Consider the following 17,049-nt stretch of genomic DNA (forward strand, 5'->3'; position numbering starts at 1 on the left):
GGTCAGTACCCCTGGGACCCCCTTCCCAGCCTCGACCCGACGGCCCCCGGCGAGCCTGGTACCGCCCCCCCCCTTTGCAAAGAGCTGTGCCACCCCCCCCCCGGGGATCGGCCCCAGGGCTCCTGCCCCCGCACGAGCCCTCTGGGACCCCTACCACCTATTAGTCCCCCTGGCACAAACTCCGCAAGCCCTCTGACTCGCTGCCGGGGGCAGGGAAAAGCTCAGGAACCCTGACTCTGCCTGCTGGGGTCTTGGGCTCTTATTTCTGCCTTTGCTTGCGGTGAGAGCCAGGAGTGGGACCCCGGCGTCCTGACTCCCAGTCCGCAGCACTCACTCGCCTCTGGTGGGACCCCCACACGGCACTGCTGGATCCCCTCGAGCAGAGCGGCCGTGCTGCGTTCAGAAACACGGGAACACGCAGCCCTGTGTGTTGTGATGCTGCCAGCTTTTCAAAAGAGAAAAATGAAAGGCCCCTGGTTAAGTGGTTCTGGAGCTTTCGGGAGGGGGAAGGATTGTGCTCTCATTTAAGTCGAGGACAAAATTCCTTTAGATTTCGACGGGGGCAGGATCAGGCCCTTGAAGACTAACAGTGGGCAATCCCACTGCTACCTGTAGTGATGCTTTAGCTGGATATTGTGGCAACATTCACTTGTTCTGAGACATGGGGCTGTTTCGGGAAGGATTAAAACAATCCGATGATGATGCCCGTCACTTTTTCTCCACAGACAGGGGCTTTATTTTTATTACTAAATGTAGAGATATGAAAAGATCTGGCATCTGTCAAGGTTTAACTGGTTTTCGTGCAAATGCAAACCTCAGCCAAGCTAGTAAAAAAAGAGAAAACAACCTAGGCCGGGTGGCATCCTATCAGACAGCCAATTTGCCTCTCTTTTTAAAGTCTTCATTTAGTGCAAGTACCAGTTCAGCATGATACTGTATGGTACAACATGGACCTACAAGAAAGAAGGGATTGTATTTGCATCTCCCTTCCCCACCCCACTTCTGCTCAAAGATGGGTATTTGGAGACTTCTGTGAGCTGCTGTTTGTGAGTCCAGGAAAAATATTTGAAAATCAGAACAGTCTTGATTTTCATAGAGATGGGTGACAATATTAACTCTTACATATCCTGTCAGATCCCATTAGTCTCTGGATAGGCAGACTATGGAAGACCTGAAGTAAAGGATTAAGCAGATCCCAAGTAACTAAAATGAGTAAAAACAAACAAGGGCTATTAAATTATACTTTACTGATAGATTTTAACCTCTTTCTTACTGCACAGCTAGTTACTTGAGCTAAAGCACACCATCAGATGCTGCCAATGCACCTGTTATGTCCTCTCTGGATAGGACTAATGAAATATCATCACTTAAAGAAATGCTACTGCTGTTGAATAGACACTATTTCAGTGTTGCACAGTGAAAGGGCTAAAGAGATATCAGGAAATGCTTCCCCCCATGCAATCTGTTTGACTATGTGGAATAGTCTCTCTAAAATGAAGTGGTGAAAGCCCTCATTGTTTGGGCTGAACAGAGCACAGGAGACAATATAGGACTGGTGGGTGGGAGGGGTGGGGAGAGGACCCTGAGATTCTTACTCTGTCCATACTTAGTGAAATGGATGAGTTTTGTCTGAGTATGAATTGAAAGCCCCAGTCCTGTGATGAGCTCTGCATGGGGTCAGGATCCACCTGCATGGAGCTTGTTGCAGGATCGGGGTCTGAGCTCAGGATTTGGCCATTTTATGAAGCAGTATATACACAGAATACGTTGACTTCCCTTTAGTGATAGTTCTAAATATAAAAAAAAGGAGTACTTGTGGCACCTTAGAGACTAACAAATTTATTTGTGCATAAGCTTTCGTGAGCTATAGCTCACTGCATCGGATGCATCCGATGAAGTGAGCTGTAGCTCACGAAAGCTTATGCTCAAATAAATTTGTTAGACTCTAAGGTGCCACAAGTACTCCTTTTCTTTTTGCGAATACAGACTAACACGGGTACTACTCTGAAACCAGTTCTAAATATAGTGCTGCCAAGTACAGGAAATCAGATTGCTGAGAGGAGGGGAATCTTCCCTGCCCTGAGGTAACAAAGCAATCATAACATCCCCTTTGGGAATACCCGGCCTAGGCCCCTGCTCTTGGGGAGTTGCCAGCAGGGCAGGCATGCATGAGAAAAAAATCTCTGGAGGTAGTTAATTAGGAATGTAGTTATCTAGCTGGGAGTGATGGGGTTGCCTAGGTATAAATGAGGGCAGAATTTTGTCTTCATATATTGTGCTGTAGGTAGCAATTGTAATTCCCTCCATTCATGTTCAATTTGTTTCTGTGGTAAATTGAGACACTGGCAATTGACCTTTAGCACATCACAACTGTTGTTAGAGTCAGATCCTGGCAGATTTGCTGAGCATGAAATGAATATAGCATTGAATGAAGCCAGCAGCTAAATTTGTGTCTTCAGACTGATAAACATCTTAGGTATTAGACTGTAGAGGCACTTGGTGACTGCCTCATTGGGCTGCTGACCTGTGCTGAAGACATCTCATGGTCTGTAACGTTCCATGTTAATGTCTTGTAGCTTGTAGGGTAGAACATTTAATGGACTTGAGATATTCATTCGGCAGATTAAACCAGCGCATTTGAAACTGGCTTGAAATCAACAATCAGTTCCACTTTGGGTTGGAGAATAAGCTTAGGGGAAAGGGAAACCTGGTACTGGAATTACTGAATAAACAAGAGTGAGTTGTAGTGTAGTGAATGTAAATTTACCCCTTTGCTGCTGGGCTGATTCCCTTAACCTCAACTTTATGCGGCTATTGTAAGAATTTGTCCAACTTCCTCCAAAGTGGTAGTGGTTGCTGTGCACAGCTTGAGTTCATGATTGTGACTTTTCTACTTAATTCTCATAATTTGCTTTACAAAGTACATATTTGACCTGTATACGTGCATGTTCTTCTTATGGTTTCCTTTGTCCACCCTCTCCCATGTCTTCCAAGTGTTAGTTACCGCCATTGATTGTGGCTTGTCTGGATGAGAATGTACGGACATCAAGGCAGGGCCTCACTTTCACTCTGGGTTTGTGCAGCACTGCACACAATGCTATACAAACCCTGACCATGCCCTCTACGTGTGACCATGACACATATTAAGAATAATAATGGACGCCAAAGTGGGGCAAAACTGGAAAACATTGTGCATCTCTTAGCAGAAAGAAGGACAATTATAGTCAAAGTGTTTTATTTAGCAAATCCTCATCAGCAGTTTTCACAGAGACTTGAATGCTTTGATGCAAAGGCTGGGGACTACATTTATAAACTTAAATAAAATCTGTCCCTTTAGGGAGATCTTTTCCTCTGTTACTGGAAATGGAGGAAAAATTTATTTGTGAATTTCCTCCCTCAGGTCTGAGAAGACTTTGAGATTATCCATCCATTGGCAAGATACATAATGGTCTTTGTAATTCATATCATTCCTTTTTTATTTCTAAACATCAAATAGCAGATGGGCCCTGATGTAACAAGCTGCTGTCCTGAAATCTGTAATATACATAGAGCCGATCCAACTGAAGTCCAAGGATTCCCATTGTCTTCAATCAGCATTAGTTCAGACCCATACCCTTCTGGGTTTGAAGGTAAAACTGAATCCTTTTTGTTTCTTGCCTTCTCCCAGTCCCATCGCAAGTTTTCAGCTCCCAGGCATGGCCACTTGGGCTTCCTCCCTCATAAAAGAAGCCGGCGTCACCGAGGGAAGGTGAAGACCTGGCCCAAGGATGATCCCAGCAAGCCAGTCCACCTGACAGCCTTTCTGGGCTACAAAGCTGGCATGACGCACATTCTACGAGAAGTTCACAGGCCAGGACTGAGTAAGAGGCTTTGATTGAATCAGTTAGTTCGAGTCAGGAAAGAATAGAGGGAAAAGTCGCTTATGGCTGGCTGGGATGGATAGCTCGTGGGGATTGGAAATGGGTGATGGAGCCCTTCCTCTCTAACCTAGCCTGGATTTGAAATGGCAGTTCACCAATGACCAAAAATCATCTGGCAGCTGTTTAGACGTTCTCAGTGCAATTCCTACCTTATATCATAAGGTCATCAGCACAGCTGGTATTAGTTAGCTCCCTGTTGGCAAAGAAGCCAAGCAGCGAATGGCCCACTGAGGGATAACTTCTCTCATACTCTGCATGGGGTCCCAGCGTTTAGGTGGGGAAATTGTGTTGCTTTCTGGGCAGTAGACAAAGGTAGGTCTCCAATTCTGTGCAACTGGCATCCCCATCTGCTCTAAGCTAATTTGCCTTTATAAAAGGCGGAGACACCAATTGACAGTTGCCCTTTGCTGGGACATGGTGTAGTTGAAGGTGCATTGAGCACCATGAACTTGGGTATCTAATTAAAAGAATTACTAGCCACCCATGGCTCTCCTGAAAGAACCTTGTCCTGTGAGACGCTGAGCAGTCAACTCCCATTGACTTCACTGTTACACCCTTTGATTTCAGAGCTTTCCAAGAGGGAAGAGGTGGAAGCAGTCACAATAGTGGAGACCCCGCCTCTGGTAGTGGTTGGGCTTGTGGGATACATAGACACCCCCAGGGGCCTGAGAAATTTCAGGACCATTTTTGCTGAGCACCTCAGTGATGAATGCAGACGCCGCTTCTACAAGAACTGGTAAGACTCTCTCGGTGCATGGGTTTCCTGGCAATTGTAACAGCATCCCCTTTCCCCACCCCCATGTTAGCCACAAAAGGCTCCCCGTAATGAATCCACACTGGAATCCTTCACCCATCTGCAGCTGCCTCTGGGGTGAAATCCAGCAGCTGTTTAATTGTGCACAGCTGTGCGACACGACCGTTTTGGCTTCTGTGAATAAAAACGTGTGCGCACAAATTTCTGATTAGTGTAATAATAGTACTGAGTTATTAGTCTTGGTGATGTGGCAGTGAATTCCACAGGTTAATTATACATCGCATAGCTGAGGCCAGATTCTGCTCACCGTTGTAATTGGTTCACCAAAGTAACTCTATTGAAGTCAGTAGAGTAATTCCAGTTTTACGGGGCTGTAAATTAAAGCAAAATCTAGCCCGTGGCCCTTCCGTACCATTGTAGAGTTTGACTCCCCAAATCTTGGAGCAGCAGTGGGGAAAGTGATCGCTTGAGTCTTTGTAATTGAGCAAACTTATGGCTTTAATAGTTGTGTAAACATGCCTTCAAATCTGGCCCCTAAAATGTCCGTGATCAAGAGAGACTGGTTTGTCTCATTTCTATTTAGCTCTATTTTTGCTGGTGTATTTTGACTTCACTAAATGAGCAAATCAGTGGACGTCAACTGGAGTCTCTATACAAAAAGCTGCCAGAATTACAAGTGTTGTCAGTCCATTAATGTCCTTCCACTATTTCCTACTCTGAGCTCCCTCTAATGGTCTCGTGTGTTCACCTCAGCTTGGTGCAATGAGCCATGGATGCATGATGCTTCCAATAGCATGCCTTAAGCACTTAAGCAACCTTGTCACACATGTTGTACTGTGTTTCTGAGATTCTGTGCTTCATTATTCCAGTCTCCAGCATAATTAAAAGGCTCCTGTCCTTAGGCACAAGAGCAAGAAGAAGGCTTTCACCAAGTACTGCAAAAAATGGCAGGACAAGGATGGGAAGAAACAGCTAGAGAAGGATTTTGCGGCCATGAAGAAGTACTGCAAGATCATTCGAGTCATCGTCCACACTCAGGTCAGAACTTCACACAGTGTGTGGGGCTTGACCCCAATAACCTGTTCGAGTGGGGCGAGGGCTTGGCAGCTGGGAGCAACTAGCAAGTGGGAATCAGGGCATTTCTCATCACTGGAGGGGAATGGAGGGTCTTGTGGCTGGGAGGGGGATGGGGCCTCTTGTCACTGATGCGGGGATTGGAGTAGCAGGCAGGTTAGTGGGTGCTGGAGATGTGGTATGTGCATGCTGCAGGAGGTGCATGCTGACCGTTGCAGCCACTTACCAGAGAGCAACCTCATCCATTTGAAAGTGCAAGGGGGAATCCAACAGGCACAATGGAAGTCTCTACACTTGGATTCTCCCAGGAGCCTGGCACTGACACCCCGACTATTGTGGAAGGCTTGGGCCTGTGGTTTTCCATCTCCTTGCTGCTGCTCGGGACCCCGGAGAAGCCACAGAGCTTGCAATGGGAAGTGCCAGAGGCACTTGCAAGCTCGTTGGGAGGGAGCAGGCATTGCTCCCAAGCCCCTCAGTGAACGCTGTAACGCTGGCACCCGGAAAGGGTCAAAGGCCCACTGATGAGTTCATCTCAGATTAGCAACTGGTGTCAGGTGACGGGGTAAAAATAACCTGTGAGCCTGGCTGCAGGGAAGGGCTTGCCAGGTGCCAGAGCGACTGGATACTCAGGGGCTATTTGAATTTGGATCCTCGGGGAGCTTTCAACTCCCCAGAGCCCAGGAGGGTCTGGGCTGGCCCGTGGACACAGAGGCCTCCCTTTGGGCTAGTTTGGGCTTGTCAGCTTGCCACAGCAGTTCTAAAGTTGTGTCTGTCCACGTGACATGGACAGGCCGGGCTGCAGCCATCACTACCAGCTGATTTTGAAAAGTGGGATGTGACACTGCGTGAGGTCGCTGGGAGGGGAGGTGATGCCGCAGCGCTGCCTTCTAGCACTGTGTGAGGAGGGGATCGTCTTGGGGAGCCTGGGGCTGGTCGCATGGCCGTTTGTGGGATTGCATCGGTCTGAGCTGCATTGGTGGGGCTGGCAAGTGCTGCTGAGGCTGGGGAGAGGAGAAGGCTGCCCACGGTGCAGAGTAATCAGCTGGAAATGCAGGCTGATAGCACAAAACACTGCTGAGCTAGACCCCAGTCTGCCTGTGCGCCTCTGAATAGTCCCGTTGGAGATGGTAAGACTATCCCTATAAGTAAGGGCTGGAGGGTTTGGCCCTGTGGTTGTATCCATGCTGCTGCTGCACAGCTGGTGAGCTTCAGTGACGTACACTGTTCCCACAGATAGGCTCCTGTTAAAATCTATCCAGCCCCTGGGCTCAGAGGATTCTCTGCAGCACTCCACAGTGAATGCTAGTTAGCAGAGCCCAGTTTCCATTTGTCTGTGCCCGGCTGCCCCAGGAAGAGTGGGCTTTGCTCTGTTCCTAGCCACACCGTGTACTTAGTGTGTGTATGCTTAGTTTATATGTGTGTGTGTACATATATAGATGTGTGCACACTTAAGGGATATATGCTTAGTGAAAGTGTGTGTGTGCTTAGTGAGTGTGTGTATACACACATGCTGTGTGCACACATGGGGATGTGTGCTTAGTGTGTGCGCATGTGTGTGCTTAGAGTATGTGTGTATACATATATGCTGTGTGTACATGCATATATAAATGTGTGCAGACATATGGGGATGTATGCTTAGTGAAAGTGTGTCTGCTTAGTAAGTGTGTGCGCATGCATGTGCTCAGTGAGCATGCACATTGGATGTGCCTCACTCACACAACAAACACTTCATGGCTTGATGGGTTATTTTTCCCCATCAGGGTTTAGTTTGTGGGGGACCCTCTAGGATTCTCCCTCTCTTGGTTCCATCTTCTCTCTCTCTCTGGCTGACTTGTCCCAAGCTGCAGGGGCTGGAGGCAGCTCCCTTGGAGTCCTGTTCATGCTGCTGGCTGGATGAGGTGGCAGGAGAGTAAAGCCAGGTGCCACCTGCTTGCCTCTCTCTTTCCCAGGGCGAATGGACCCCCCACCGGTGAGTGCTCTTCTCCCCCTCCCCAGTCAGGAGTCTGCAGCCCTGCTGAGATATAATAAAAGCATAAGAGACCCTGAAATGCCACGTCTAGGGCTTCGCTGCTGGGGAGACAGTATGGTGAGTGGGTGCTTTACGTACACCTGGGTAGACAGATTAGCTAGACTCAGGCAGACTGAACTGCAAACAGCCCACTTGGGTCCAAGCTGGCCCTGTTTCCTCCCCGCAGCACTCAGGGATATTGCCCCTGGGAACACATTCACACCCACAGGCCTGGTGTCATTTCTTGGCCCTCGCTGCCCAATGCAGATGAAGCTGCTCCCGCTGCGTCAGAAGAAGGCCCACGTGATGGAGATCCAGCTGAACGGCGGGACGGTGGCCGACAAGGTGGACTGGGCTCACGAGAAGCTGGAAAAGCAGGTCTCTGTGCACGCAGTCTTCAGCCAGAACGAAATGATCGACGTCATCGGGGTGACCAAGGGGCGCGGGATGAAAGGTACAGGGGGAGGGAGGGTCCTTTGCCAAGGGGCTTGGCATGGATCCTCTGAGGTGGATGGGCAGAGGGGTGCTTACACATTGCTTGGGTATTGTGCTGTGGGGCCTCCTTGATGCTCCTGGGGGAGGCCATTTTCTAGTGGAGTAAACAAAGGACAGGAAGTCGGGAGACCTAAATTATAATCCCAGTGCTCACACCAACTCAATCTGTGGCCCTGAGCCAGTTGCATGCCCTCTCTGCACCTCAGTTCCTCCATCTGTAAAATGGGGATAGTGACACTGACAGCTATGTCAAGTGTTTCAAGATCTGTGGATGAAAAAGCCATATGAGTGCTGAGGACTTAATATGATTATTAATAGTAATTATTTACTAATCTGTAATTGTTAAGGCATGACTTCTTGACCTCATCTAATTAACAGTAATTCACAATTAAACACAGTGAAGAATCTATGCATCATTGTGAATAATTAACATTGATGCATAGAAGCTTCACCTTGTGTGACATCCACAGGAGAACAGACTCCACTTTATTTTGACTGTACATTTCTTTAAAACATTGTTTTTAGTGTTGGTGAAATGCCTATTCCCAGAACAGGTACAACAGAAGCAGTGGTAGTGCGAGCATCCCACAGACAGTACACTGCAACCCCCCATGTCCTGGGGGTCCTCTTCTGGAGGACAAGACGGGGGTTAATTTCTCATTCCCTCATTTCATCCTCAGCCTCACAGCCGAGATGACCGACAGGGGGGGACAATTGGTGCCAGTAGAGGTGGTCGTCCTCGAGATGTAGGCTGAGCAGCAGCCAGACTGAGAGGCCCCCCACCTCATTTCACAAGGGACACCAAAGAGTTGCTGGATTTGTACCCATACGTCTGTTCTCTTCTTAGCAGATTTGGTTCCGTTTACCTGGTTCAAAATGCCCTGTTATTAGTTATGGGCTTAGTTCTCATGGGAGCCCTAAGGGCACTTGGCCTGCTGAAATCTGAAGTAAACAAAATAAGGACAAAAGGTCATTTCAGTGCTGACAAAACCAGAGTGTGTGTTTGCGCGCGCGTGCGGAGGACACACCATGGTCCAGTCAGTTCAATGCAAAGTGAGTACAGTTCTGTCCATGGGCCCCTGATTCTGAAAATGGCTGTTTGCTTCAATCTGACCCACTGTCTTCTCATAACTTGAGATGCAACATAAGACAAACCCCACAGACACTCGCTCTGATTTCTGGCTCTGAAGCACCACCACCTGTCCCCCTTGGCTCCTCCTATAGTATCATCCCGTCCTGCTTTCCTAGGGGTGACCAGCCGCTGGCATGCCAAGAAGCTCCCAAGGAAGACTCATAAAGGCTTACGCAAAGTGGCCTGCATTGGAGCCTGGCATCCAGCCCGGGTGGGCTACTCCATTGCCCGGGCTGGCCAGAAGGGCTACCACCATCGCACGGAGCTCAACAAGAAGGTATGACACCGATGTGACACCTCCCTTGGGCCTAGTGCAGTTTCTCCTCTTTTCGAGCCCCCTTCTCTCTCCTCTCCTGTACTGAGCCATCTCTCTGTCATGCATGTAATTTCAGGGCAGGAGGGAATTTAAGGCTTCCTTTGGTGATGTTATTATTGTTGATTATTTTTATTACCATAGTGCCTAGGAGTCTGAGTCACTGACCATGACCCCATTGTGCTAGGCGCTGTCCACACAGATGGGCAGGGACATACTCTATCCATTGCCTGCTGACGACATCTGAGATGAGCCTATGCGTTTTATCCCAACCTAGCATCTCGTTTTTTTGTGCTCAGTTGGTGACGCTTTGTTTGTAACTGTGTCCTAAAGCCGTTAACTCCATTTCAACCTGGGCTCTCACCCAGATTTACCGTATTGGCCGTGGGGTCCATGTACAAGATGGCAAAATAGTGAAGAACAGCGCCGCGACGAACTATGACGTCACCGAGAAGACAATCACGCCGCTGGTAAAAGGGCTAAAGAAATAGGAAGTGTTGGGGCTGGAGCTGGGACTCCTGCATTCCCGAATCCGCCACTGACCAGAGATGTGGCCTGGGGCAAGTCACTTAAGGTTTCTGTTGGGGAAAAGCTGGTTGGGAAATATTTTTTCTGGCCATACAAATTTTGATTTTAATTCCTAGTTTTGTTTTGTTTTGAGTAACCAAAAGTTGCAACATTTTCCACATCCAAAAAACAACAGTTTTTTTCAGCTGGCATTTTTTGCCTTACAGGCTTTTGGTTTGTCAGCAAAAACCCAGAAAAATCTCATCCAAGTTGGAAATGTCAGTTTGGACAAAAAGTCTATTTCCCATTTAAAGAAAAGGTTTTGAACAAAAAATTGCAGCCAGCTCTATTCTCTCTGACAGCTTGCCCCTGTGTAAAATGGGGGTAATAGTATTTGTAGACCTCACGGGCGGGCTGCACTGTGTATGATAAGCGCAAAGCATATTAATGGTTAGTTAATAAGTAGGATGATTAATAATTAAATAATAAATACCCTGCTTTGCAATAGCAAATGTCACTTCCTGATGCAGATCTGTTAGCCACACATCTCACTGCTGCAATCCCGTCCTCTGCCTTTTCCTGCAGGGTGGATTTCCTCACTACGGTGCAGTCAACAATGATTTCATCATGCTGAAGGGCTGTCTCATGGGCACTAAGAAACGGGTGCTCACACTCAGAAAGGTAACCCCCCCCTCGAAAGTAAGTGCCGAGGCTGCGCGTAAGGAAGGAGCTGATTTTGTGAGTCATGTAGTGATTTTCCAGGGGACCATTTCCCAGAGAGGTGTGTTGCTAGGCCATTCTCACTGATATGGTGTTTCCAGTTTCAGATCAGCCAGTCTCGTCTCTCTTAAGAACAGTTTTGCCATTTGTTGGAAGCAGTCCTTGCATAATCTGACACACTCTGCTACTTCATTTCAGTTACTGGTGGGCAGGCAATGGCACTTAAAGTCATGCTACTCTGGGTACTTGTGGTACCTTAGAGACTAACAAATTTATTTGAACATAAGCTTTCGTGAGCTACAGTTCACTTCATCGGGTGCGTCCCATGAAGTGAGCTGTAGCTCACGAAAGCTTATGCTCAAATAAATTTGTTAGTCTCTAAGGTGACACAAGTACTCCTTTTCTTTTTGCGAATACAGACTAACACGGCTGCTACTCTGAAAGCTACTCTGGGTGTGTCTCGGAGGAAACCACTGTTGCTGGAGTGATTGACTAATGGACGTGCATAAAAATGTCTTAATTCCACACACATCAAAGCATGCTTTCATATTTCTGGTTAAACATAAGCCTAATATGTTGTGACTTTTCTTCTCCAGTCCATTTTAGTGCACAGCAGCCGTCGGGCTCTGGAACCCATCGAACTGAAGTTCATTGATACCACTTCCAAGTTTGGCCACGGCTGTTTCCAGACTTCTCAAGAGAAGAGAGCTTTCATGGTGAGTTAATTCTCTGCAGGCTTTGCAATCAGAGGGCCAGGTTCTCAGCTGTTGTGAATTAACCTCGCTCAATCGATTTCAAAGGAGCTACACCGATTAACACCAGCTGAGGACCTGACCCAGAAAATAAAGACCACCAATGAATGAACAGGACTGTCTTGCATAAAGGGCAGTTCAGCTGCCAGAAACAATGCTAAAGAGGGAACATGACGGTTGAGAGAGTCATACAAGCTAGCCAAAGCCAGCAAATAATGTACCATATGGTCAACCAGTTTGCACTCACAGTGCATTCAACAAGCCGTTAAGTTGGCAGCATCTTGTTGGACATATGGTGTCTTTCACTCCTAATTGTACATTTCTTTGATTTGGTTGGACTGACTTAAACTTTTAATGTTTTTAAAGGAAAAAGGTCAGGTCGGATTTGGCCTCATATTTGGGATTTTGTGTAAATAAGCTTTTCAATACCCAAATCATATACATTTTAAAAATCTCAGCGGAAAAGGGTTTATAAACAAAAAACCAGACAGACATTCCTTTATATTGTTTGCAGCCTACCCCGCCACCACATTGTGCTGTGGGATAAATCTGAAAGTGAAATTGACTAGATACTAAGTGGACCAGATCCTCAGCCGGTGTGCATCAGCATGGCTCCATGACTTCAATAGTGCGATGCTGATTTACACCAGGTTTGGGTCTGGCCGATTGACTATTAGACTAGTTAGTTTCAACATGTGTTTAGCTTCTGTCCAGGTAAGAAGGACTGGCTATAAAACCCTTTCACACCACTCTCGGGATGGCTGGAGGTTAATGCATAGGGCTGCAGCTTCGACACTGACCACTCCTGGAGACTCTCCTTTTGCTCATGTGCTAGGGGGCTGAGCTTATGGAGCAGGAAGATATGAGTTCTGTCCCTGCTGTCACCTCTGAGTGGCCAGGGTGGCAGCATGGTGACATTGATAAAGTCCTAAGTGGCCACAGAAATACTGCTGTATTAAACCCATTATCTTGAAGCAGCTGAACTTCTCCTGTCGTGGGGTGAGCACCCAGAACCTTCCCCACATTTTAATTTAATTCAGTAACATTTAGCTGGTCAGAAGCAAAACAATAGCCCCACAAAGCACGAACCACCATTTTCTCTCTCTCTTGTAAACTAGAAGAGCTGGGACCCCATCCTCAGCAGGGGTAAATCTGTGTAGCTCCATTGACTCATCTGATTTAACCAGCTGAGAATCTATCCCCTTGATGGTAACCCAAACCAGAAACCCCTACTCCAAAATTCTGCTCAGAAGGAGTTGTCATATGCAACCTCCTGAAACAGGATTGTATAGGAAATTCTCCTGACACAACCTCATCTATCCAGTCACAGTCATGATGCTATAATGTAATCAATATGATTACTTTACCACTCAATCTTCCAAATCACCCCAGGCCAGCTTGCCGGGCTTAGTAGCAAACCAGTCATTGAAGCTTTCCATGCTGCCCAGCTAAGCAAACTGCCAGTCCAGGGACAGGCAATTCATTATCCCCATTCCTCCAGGGTTAGGAGGGTTTCTAGAGACCACAGCTAGACAGCTGCTGCCTTTCAGGAGGAGAGCTGAGAGTTAGCAGCCAGGGAATAGAAATGACAGCTAGTGTTGCAAGCCTTGTGCAGTGAAAAGGGGTCACATCTGAATAGAAATTCCACAGCATCCAGCTCACCTACTGCCTTTCTAGGTAACACTTGAGGAAGGCTTGTAATGTGGATCTTGAACTCATCAGCTAGTGGTGATGGGATCTCTTCTTTTCACCTGTTCATTTGTGTTTTAGGGCCCCCAGAAGAAACAGCTGGTGAAGGAGAAGCCAGAAACCCAGGAAGAATTGTAGGGGATTGAATTACACATGGCCACTGTAACTTGGCACCTCCAATAAAGGGACTTCAAACCAGGCCTAAGCTGTTCTGTCTTCTTCTGGCGCCGTTATTAATAAGCTTAAACTAGTCCCTGTTTTCGGTGTCTGGTGTAAATGGAGCTTGGTATCAGTCAATCCCAGAGTCTTCTCCCCATGTATTGAGATCCACAGGGCTGCTGAAAAGGCAGTCATGGGGGAAACTGGTCCAGTGAAACTCCGATCCCTGGAGATGCCTTTTCTTAGCTGAGCTGTATAAGGGTCCGCTGGGGACTCAGGAACATCCCCTAGATCCTGTCCTCTAATTCTTTCGTGCTGTCTAGGGAATGGCCATTGGCACTCTGAGATACAAGGCGTCAGTTGTGCACTACCCTTGCTGGCAGTGCAAGGAAAAGCTGTTTTCCCCTGGCTGTTCCCAGAAATGAAGTGACTGTGCAGCTCCACGCAGGGCTGTTTACGGTGGGCATAATAAGCCTGCTCTGGAATTCGTTAGCTAACTGCCCCTTTTTAAAGTCAATCGAGTTTTGCTATCAACTTCCATGTAGGAAGGCTTGGGCCCAAAGCCTGCCCTCAGGTCACCAAGTTCTCCCATCCTTCCTGCTATGCTGGGCACAGCCAGGAGTGGGAGGAATCCTCCTGCAAGTTGCAGAAGAAGCATGTCAGAGTCACTCCTGCTCTACTGGGAGCACCAGCTGGGGGATTTTATCTACAACTGACATGCTGCCTTTGCTTTTTCACTCCCAGGTGAGACCCCAGCTGACCAGGCTTCCCCTTCCTCCTCAGTGCTCAGGAGAAATCCCTGTCCAATCAAGGCCCCGTTGGCTGGCATCTGTTCCAGAAGAGGAAAAAAAGAGCTGGCACAGATGAATCCTGTAAGGCCTGGAAAAGCCGGGCATGTCAGCAAGGCTGGTTCTGCCCTGCCTTGTTTGGGCAGGATGATTGCATCTTTCATAGATTCATAGATTCCAAGGCCAGAAGGATGGAAGGGTCTGGCAGGGCTATTGGAGAGGATTTTCACTGTGACTGATTTGCTAGTATTAGTCACAGTCTGCTTCTGGCTACTCTGATCTGTGAATCCAGAGTGACCCCACTGACCTCACTGGAGCTACTCCAGATTTACATTTCTGTATCCAAGAGCAGAATGTGGCTCAGCATGATCGTATCCATCATGCCTTTGTATATGTATGTGACTAAGGACAAAATGCAGCCTGGGTGGAAGCAAGTACATTTCCTGTAACTTCAATAGAATGCAGATTCACACATTCCAAGGCCTGAAGGGACCATTGTGATCCTCTAGTCTGACCTCCCAGATAACCCAGGCCTGAGAACTGCCCCACAATCATTCCTAGAGCAGATCTTTTAGAAGAACATCTAATCTTGATTGAAAGATTGCCAGTGATGGAGAATTCCCCATGACCCTTGGTAAGGTATTCAATGACTTAATTATCCTCACCGGTAAAACTTTACACCTTATTTCCAGTCTGGATTTGTCTTGCTTCAACTTCAGGAAAAAACGGTCCAACAAGGAGGGGATACTTTTTTCTGGAAGTTGAAACTAGATGAATTCCTTGAAGAACCTGCATTTCCTGGACAGCAGCAATGGAGAGTAAGAAGTTCCCCAGGAAGCCTCGTCCCCAGCTCCAGATGCTCTGTGGAGGCTAGTAACGCACTTGCCCAGCGCTACTCGGTGCTGGTTAGGCCTCAGCTGGAGGACTGTCCAGTTTTGGTCAACAAGATATAGAAAGGAGGCAGAGAAACTGGAAAGGATCCAGGGGCAAGTGACAAAGATGATCTAAGGGGTGGAATGCAGCCATATGAGCAAAGGCTGAAGGAACAGGGTGTGTTTAGTTTGAAAAGAGGAGATTAAGGGGGGATATGATAGCGGTCTTCAGATACTTGAAAGGCTGCGATAAAAAGGATGGAGAAAAGTTGTTCTCTCTTGCCACGGAGGGCAGGACAAGAGGCAAAGGGTTCAAACTACAGTATTTAGATTAAATCTCAGGAAAAACTCCCTAACTGTAAAAACAGTCGGCCAATGGAACAGACGCCTAAGGAAGTTGTGGAAGCTCCTTCACTGGAGGTTTTCAAAAGGAGGCTGGATAGCATCTGTCTGGGATGTTTAGACCCAACAAATCCTGCATCTTGGCCGGGGGTTAGGCTAGATGGTCCCTTATAACCCCATGGGTCTACGAGCTACTCATCCCTGGATCTCAAGGTGGAGTGGTGGTGGTGGGGTGGGAAGTATCCATTGTACAAATCGGGAGATGGGACAGTTAGAGGGGGCTCAGGATTGTGCCAGTTGCAGAAGGTGGGGGAGGCTCCCATTGGTACTGATTGGGAGGGTGAGAGAGATGTCCTTTCATGCAGGACTAGTGTAAAGTGATTTGTGCTCACATGCCTCAGGAGGGAGGTGGGGGGAGGGCTCTGGCTCCTTCCTGCACTGTCACTAGCTGACATTTTACCCAGCTGATTACAAGGGAAGACAGGCAGGAACTGTGCTGCTGCAGGGGCTCATGAGGATGCAGCTTTGTCCATCTGCGTCGCTGCTTGTCACTGGCCTTTGCTGGGGGAGATGAAAGTGAACATGGCTGGGACAGCGTCATCACCTGTCACAAATCGTTAGAGAGCCCTAAGTCGGGCTGGCACCCAGTTAGAACAGAACAAAATAAGCAGAGAACAGGAGAGGAACTGGCTCGTTATTCTCCGAAAAGGACGCTGTGCAATCAAAATCTCTCCCTTGTGTTTGAATGACAGGTGTCCACCCTAGCGTGGCCCCTCAGAGCCCTGATCATAAATTTATAGATTCCAAGGCCAGAAGGGATCATTACGATCATCTAGTCTGACCCGCTGTAAAACACAGACCAGAGACTTCCCCCAAATAATTCCTAGAGCAGATCTTCTAGAAAAACATCTGATCTTGATTTAAAAATCGTCAGTGATGGAGAATCCCCCACAACCCTGGGTAAATTGTTCCCATGGTTAATTACTCTCACCATTACAAATTTACGCCTTATTTCCAGTGTGAATGGTGTGAGGTTAGGCCACCATTTGAACTCTGTGATACTAGCGAGGGAAGATAGCCCTGAATCTGTTCAGAGGACTTCAACCCACTTCACAAAGTTGTCAGTAATATTTCGTGTCCACTCCATAAAAGGTAAGGAAATATTATTATCCCCATTTTACAGATGAGCAAACCAAGGTATAGATTGGAGAGTTGGGAAATAGCCAAAGCTGGGAATAATTTGTAAACTAAGGGCTGGGGGAAAGCCGACAGATGTGGAGGACCATGTGATTCGGACAGACACATTCCGTGGGGGGGGGGTTGAGATTTATTAAAGGGGATACACTATATCCTAGTAAGGAGGAGAGGATAGAAGATGGTAAAGTACAGGTAGGAATGGAAGAGAAACAGTCAAATAAAAAAGAATCCCATTCAATTACATCACATGAAGGCAGACAACTAAATATTGACACATTTTATAAGTGCTTGTATACCAATGCAAGAAGTCTAAATAATATAATGGGT

At 47.4% G+C, this 17,049-nt stretch overlaps 1 protein-coding gene across 4 annotated transcripts; it reads left to right on the top strand.

The window, feature by feature from the left end:
* Positions 1–2,020: 2,020 nt before the first annotated feature.
* RPL3L (ribosomal protein L3 like) lies at positions 2,021–13,564 on the top strand. 4 transcript variants are annotated; one of them, XR_006274734.1, is made up of 10 exons: positions 2,021–3,860; positions 4,488–4,656; positions 5,577–5,712; positions 8,024–8,210; positions 9,500–9,660; positions 10,065–10,166; positions 10,789–10,884; positions 11,520–11,639; positions 12,390–13,352; positions 13,446–13,564. XR_006274734.1 is itself a non-coding variant. In XM_038419038.2 (9 exons), exons 1-9 carry the CDS (start codon positions 3,500–3,502, stop codon positions 13,500–13,502), a joined length of 1,389 nt encoding a protein of 462 aa, XP_038274966.2. In that variant the 5' UTR covers positions 2,021–3,499; the 3' UTR covers positions 13,503–13,564. The 4 variants fall into 4 exon arrangements, 1 of the variants encoding a protein (XP_038274966.2); XR_006274735.1 differs by lacking the exon at positions 10,065–10,166; XM_038419038.2 differs by lacking the exon at positions 12,390–13,352.
* The last annotated feature ends 3,485 nt before the right edge of the window (positions 13,565–17,049 follow it).

This window comes from Dermochelys coriacea, chromosome 10 (assembly GCF_009764565.3).
Source record: "Dermochelys coriacea isolate rDerCor1 chromosome 10, rDerCor1.pri.v4, whole genome shotgun sequence".
Classification (NCBI taxonomy): Eukaryota; Metazoa; Chordata; order Testudines; family Dermochelyidae; genus Dermochelys; species Dermochelys coriacea.

Excerpts from the sequence above, each read along its gene's own strand:
- RPL3L (XM_038419038.2), top strand. The coding sequence starts at position 3,500 with ATGGGCCCTGATGTAACAAGCTGCTGTCCTGAAATCTGTAATATACAT. Across the intron at positions 4,657-5,576 it reads CGCCGCTTCTACAAGAACTG|GCACAAGAGCAAGAAGAAGG; the intron begins GTAAGACTCTCT and ends TCCTGTCCTTAG. Across the intron at positions 10,885-11,519 it reads GGGTGCTCACACTCAGAAAG|TCCATTTTAGTGCACAGCAG; the intron begins GTAACCCCCCCC and ends TTTCTTCTCCAG.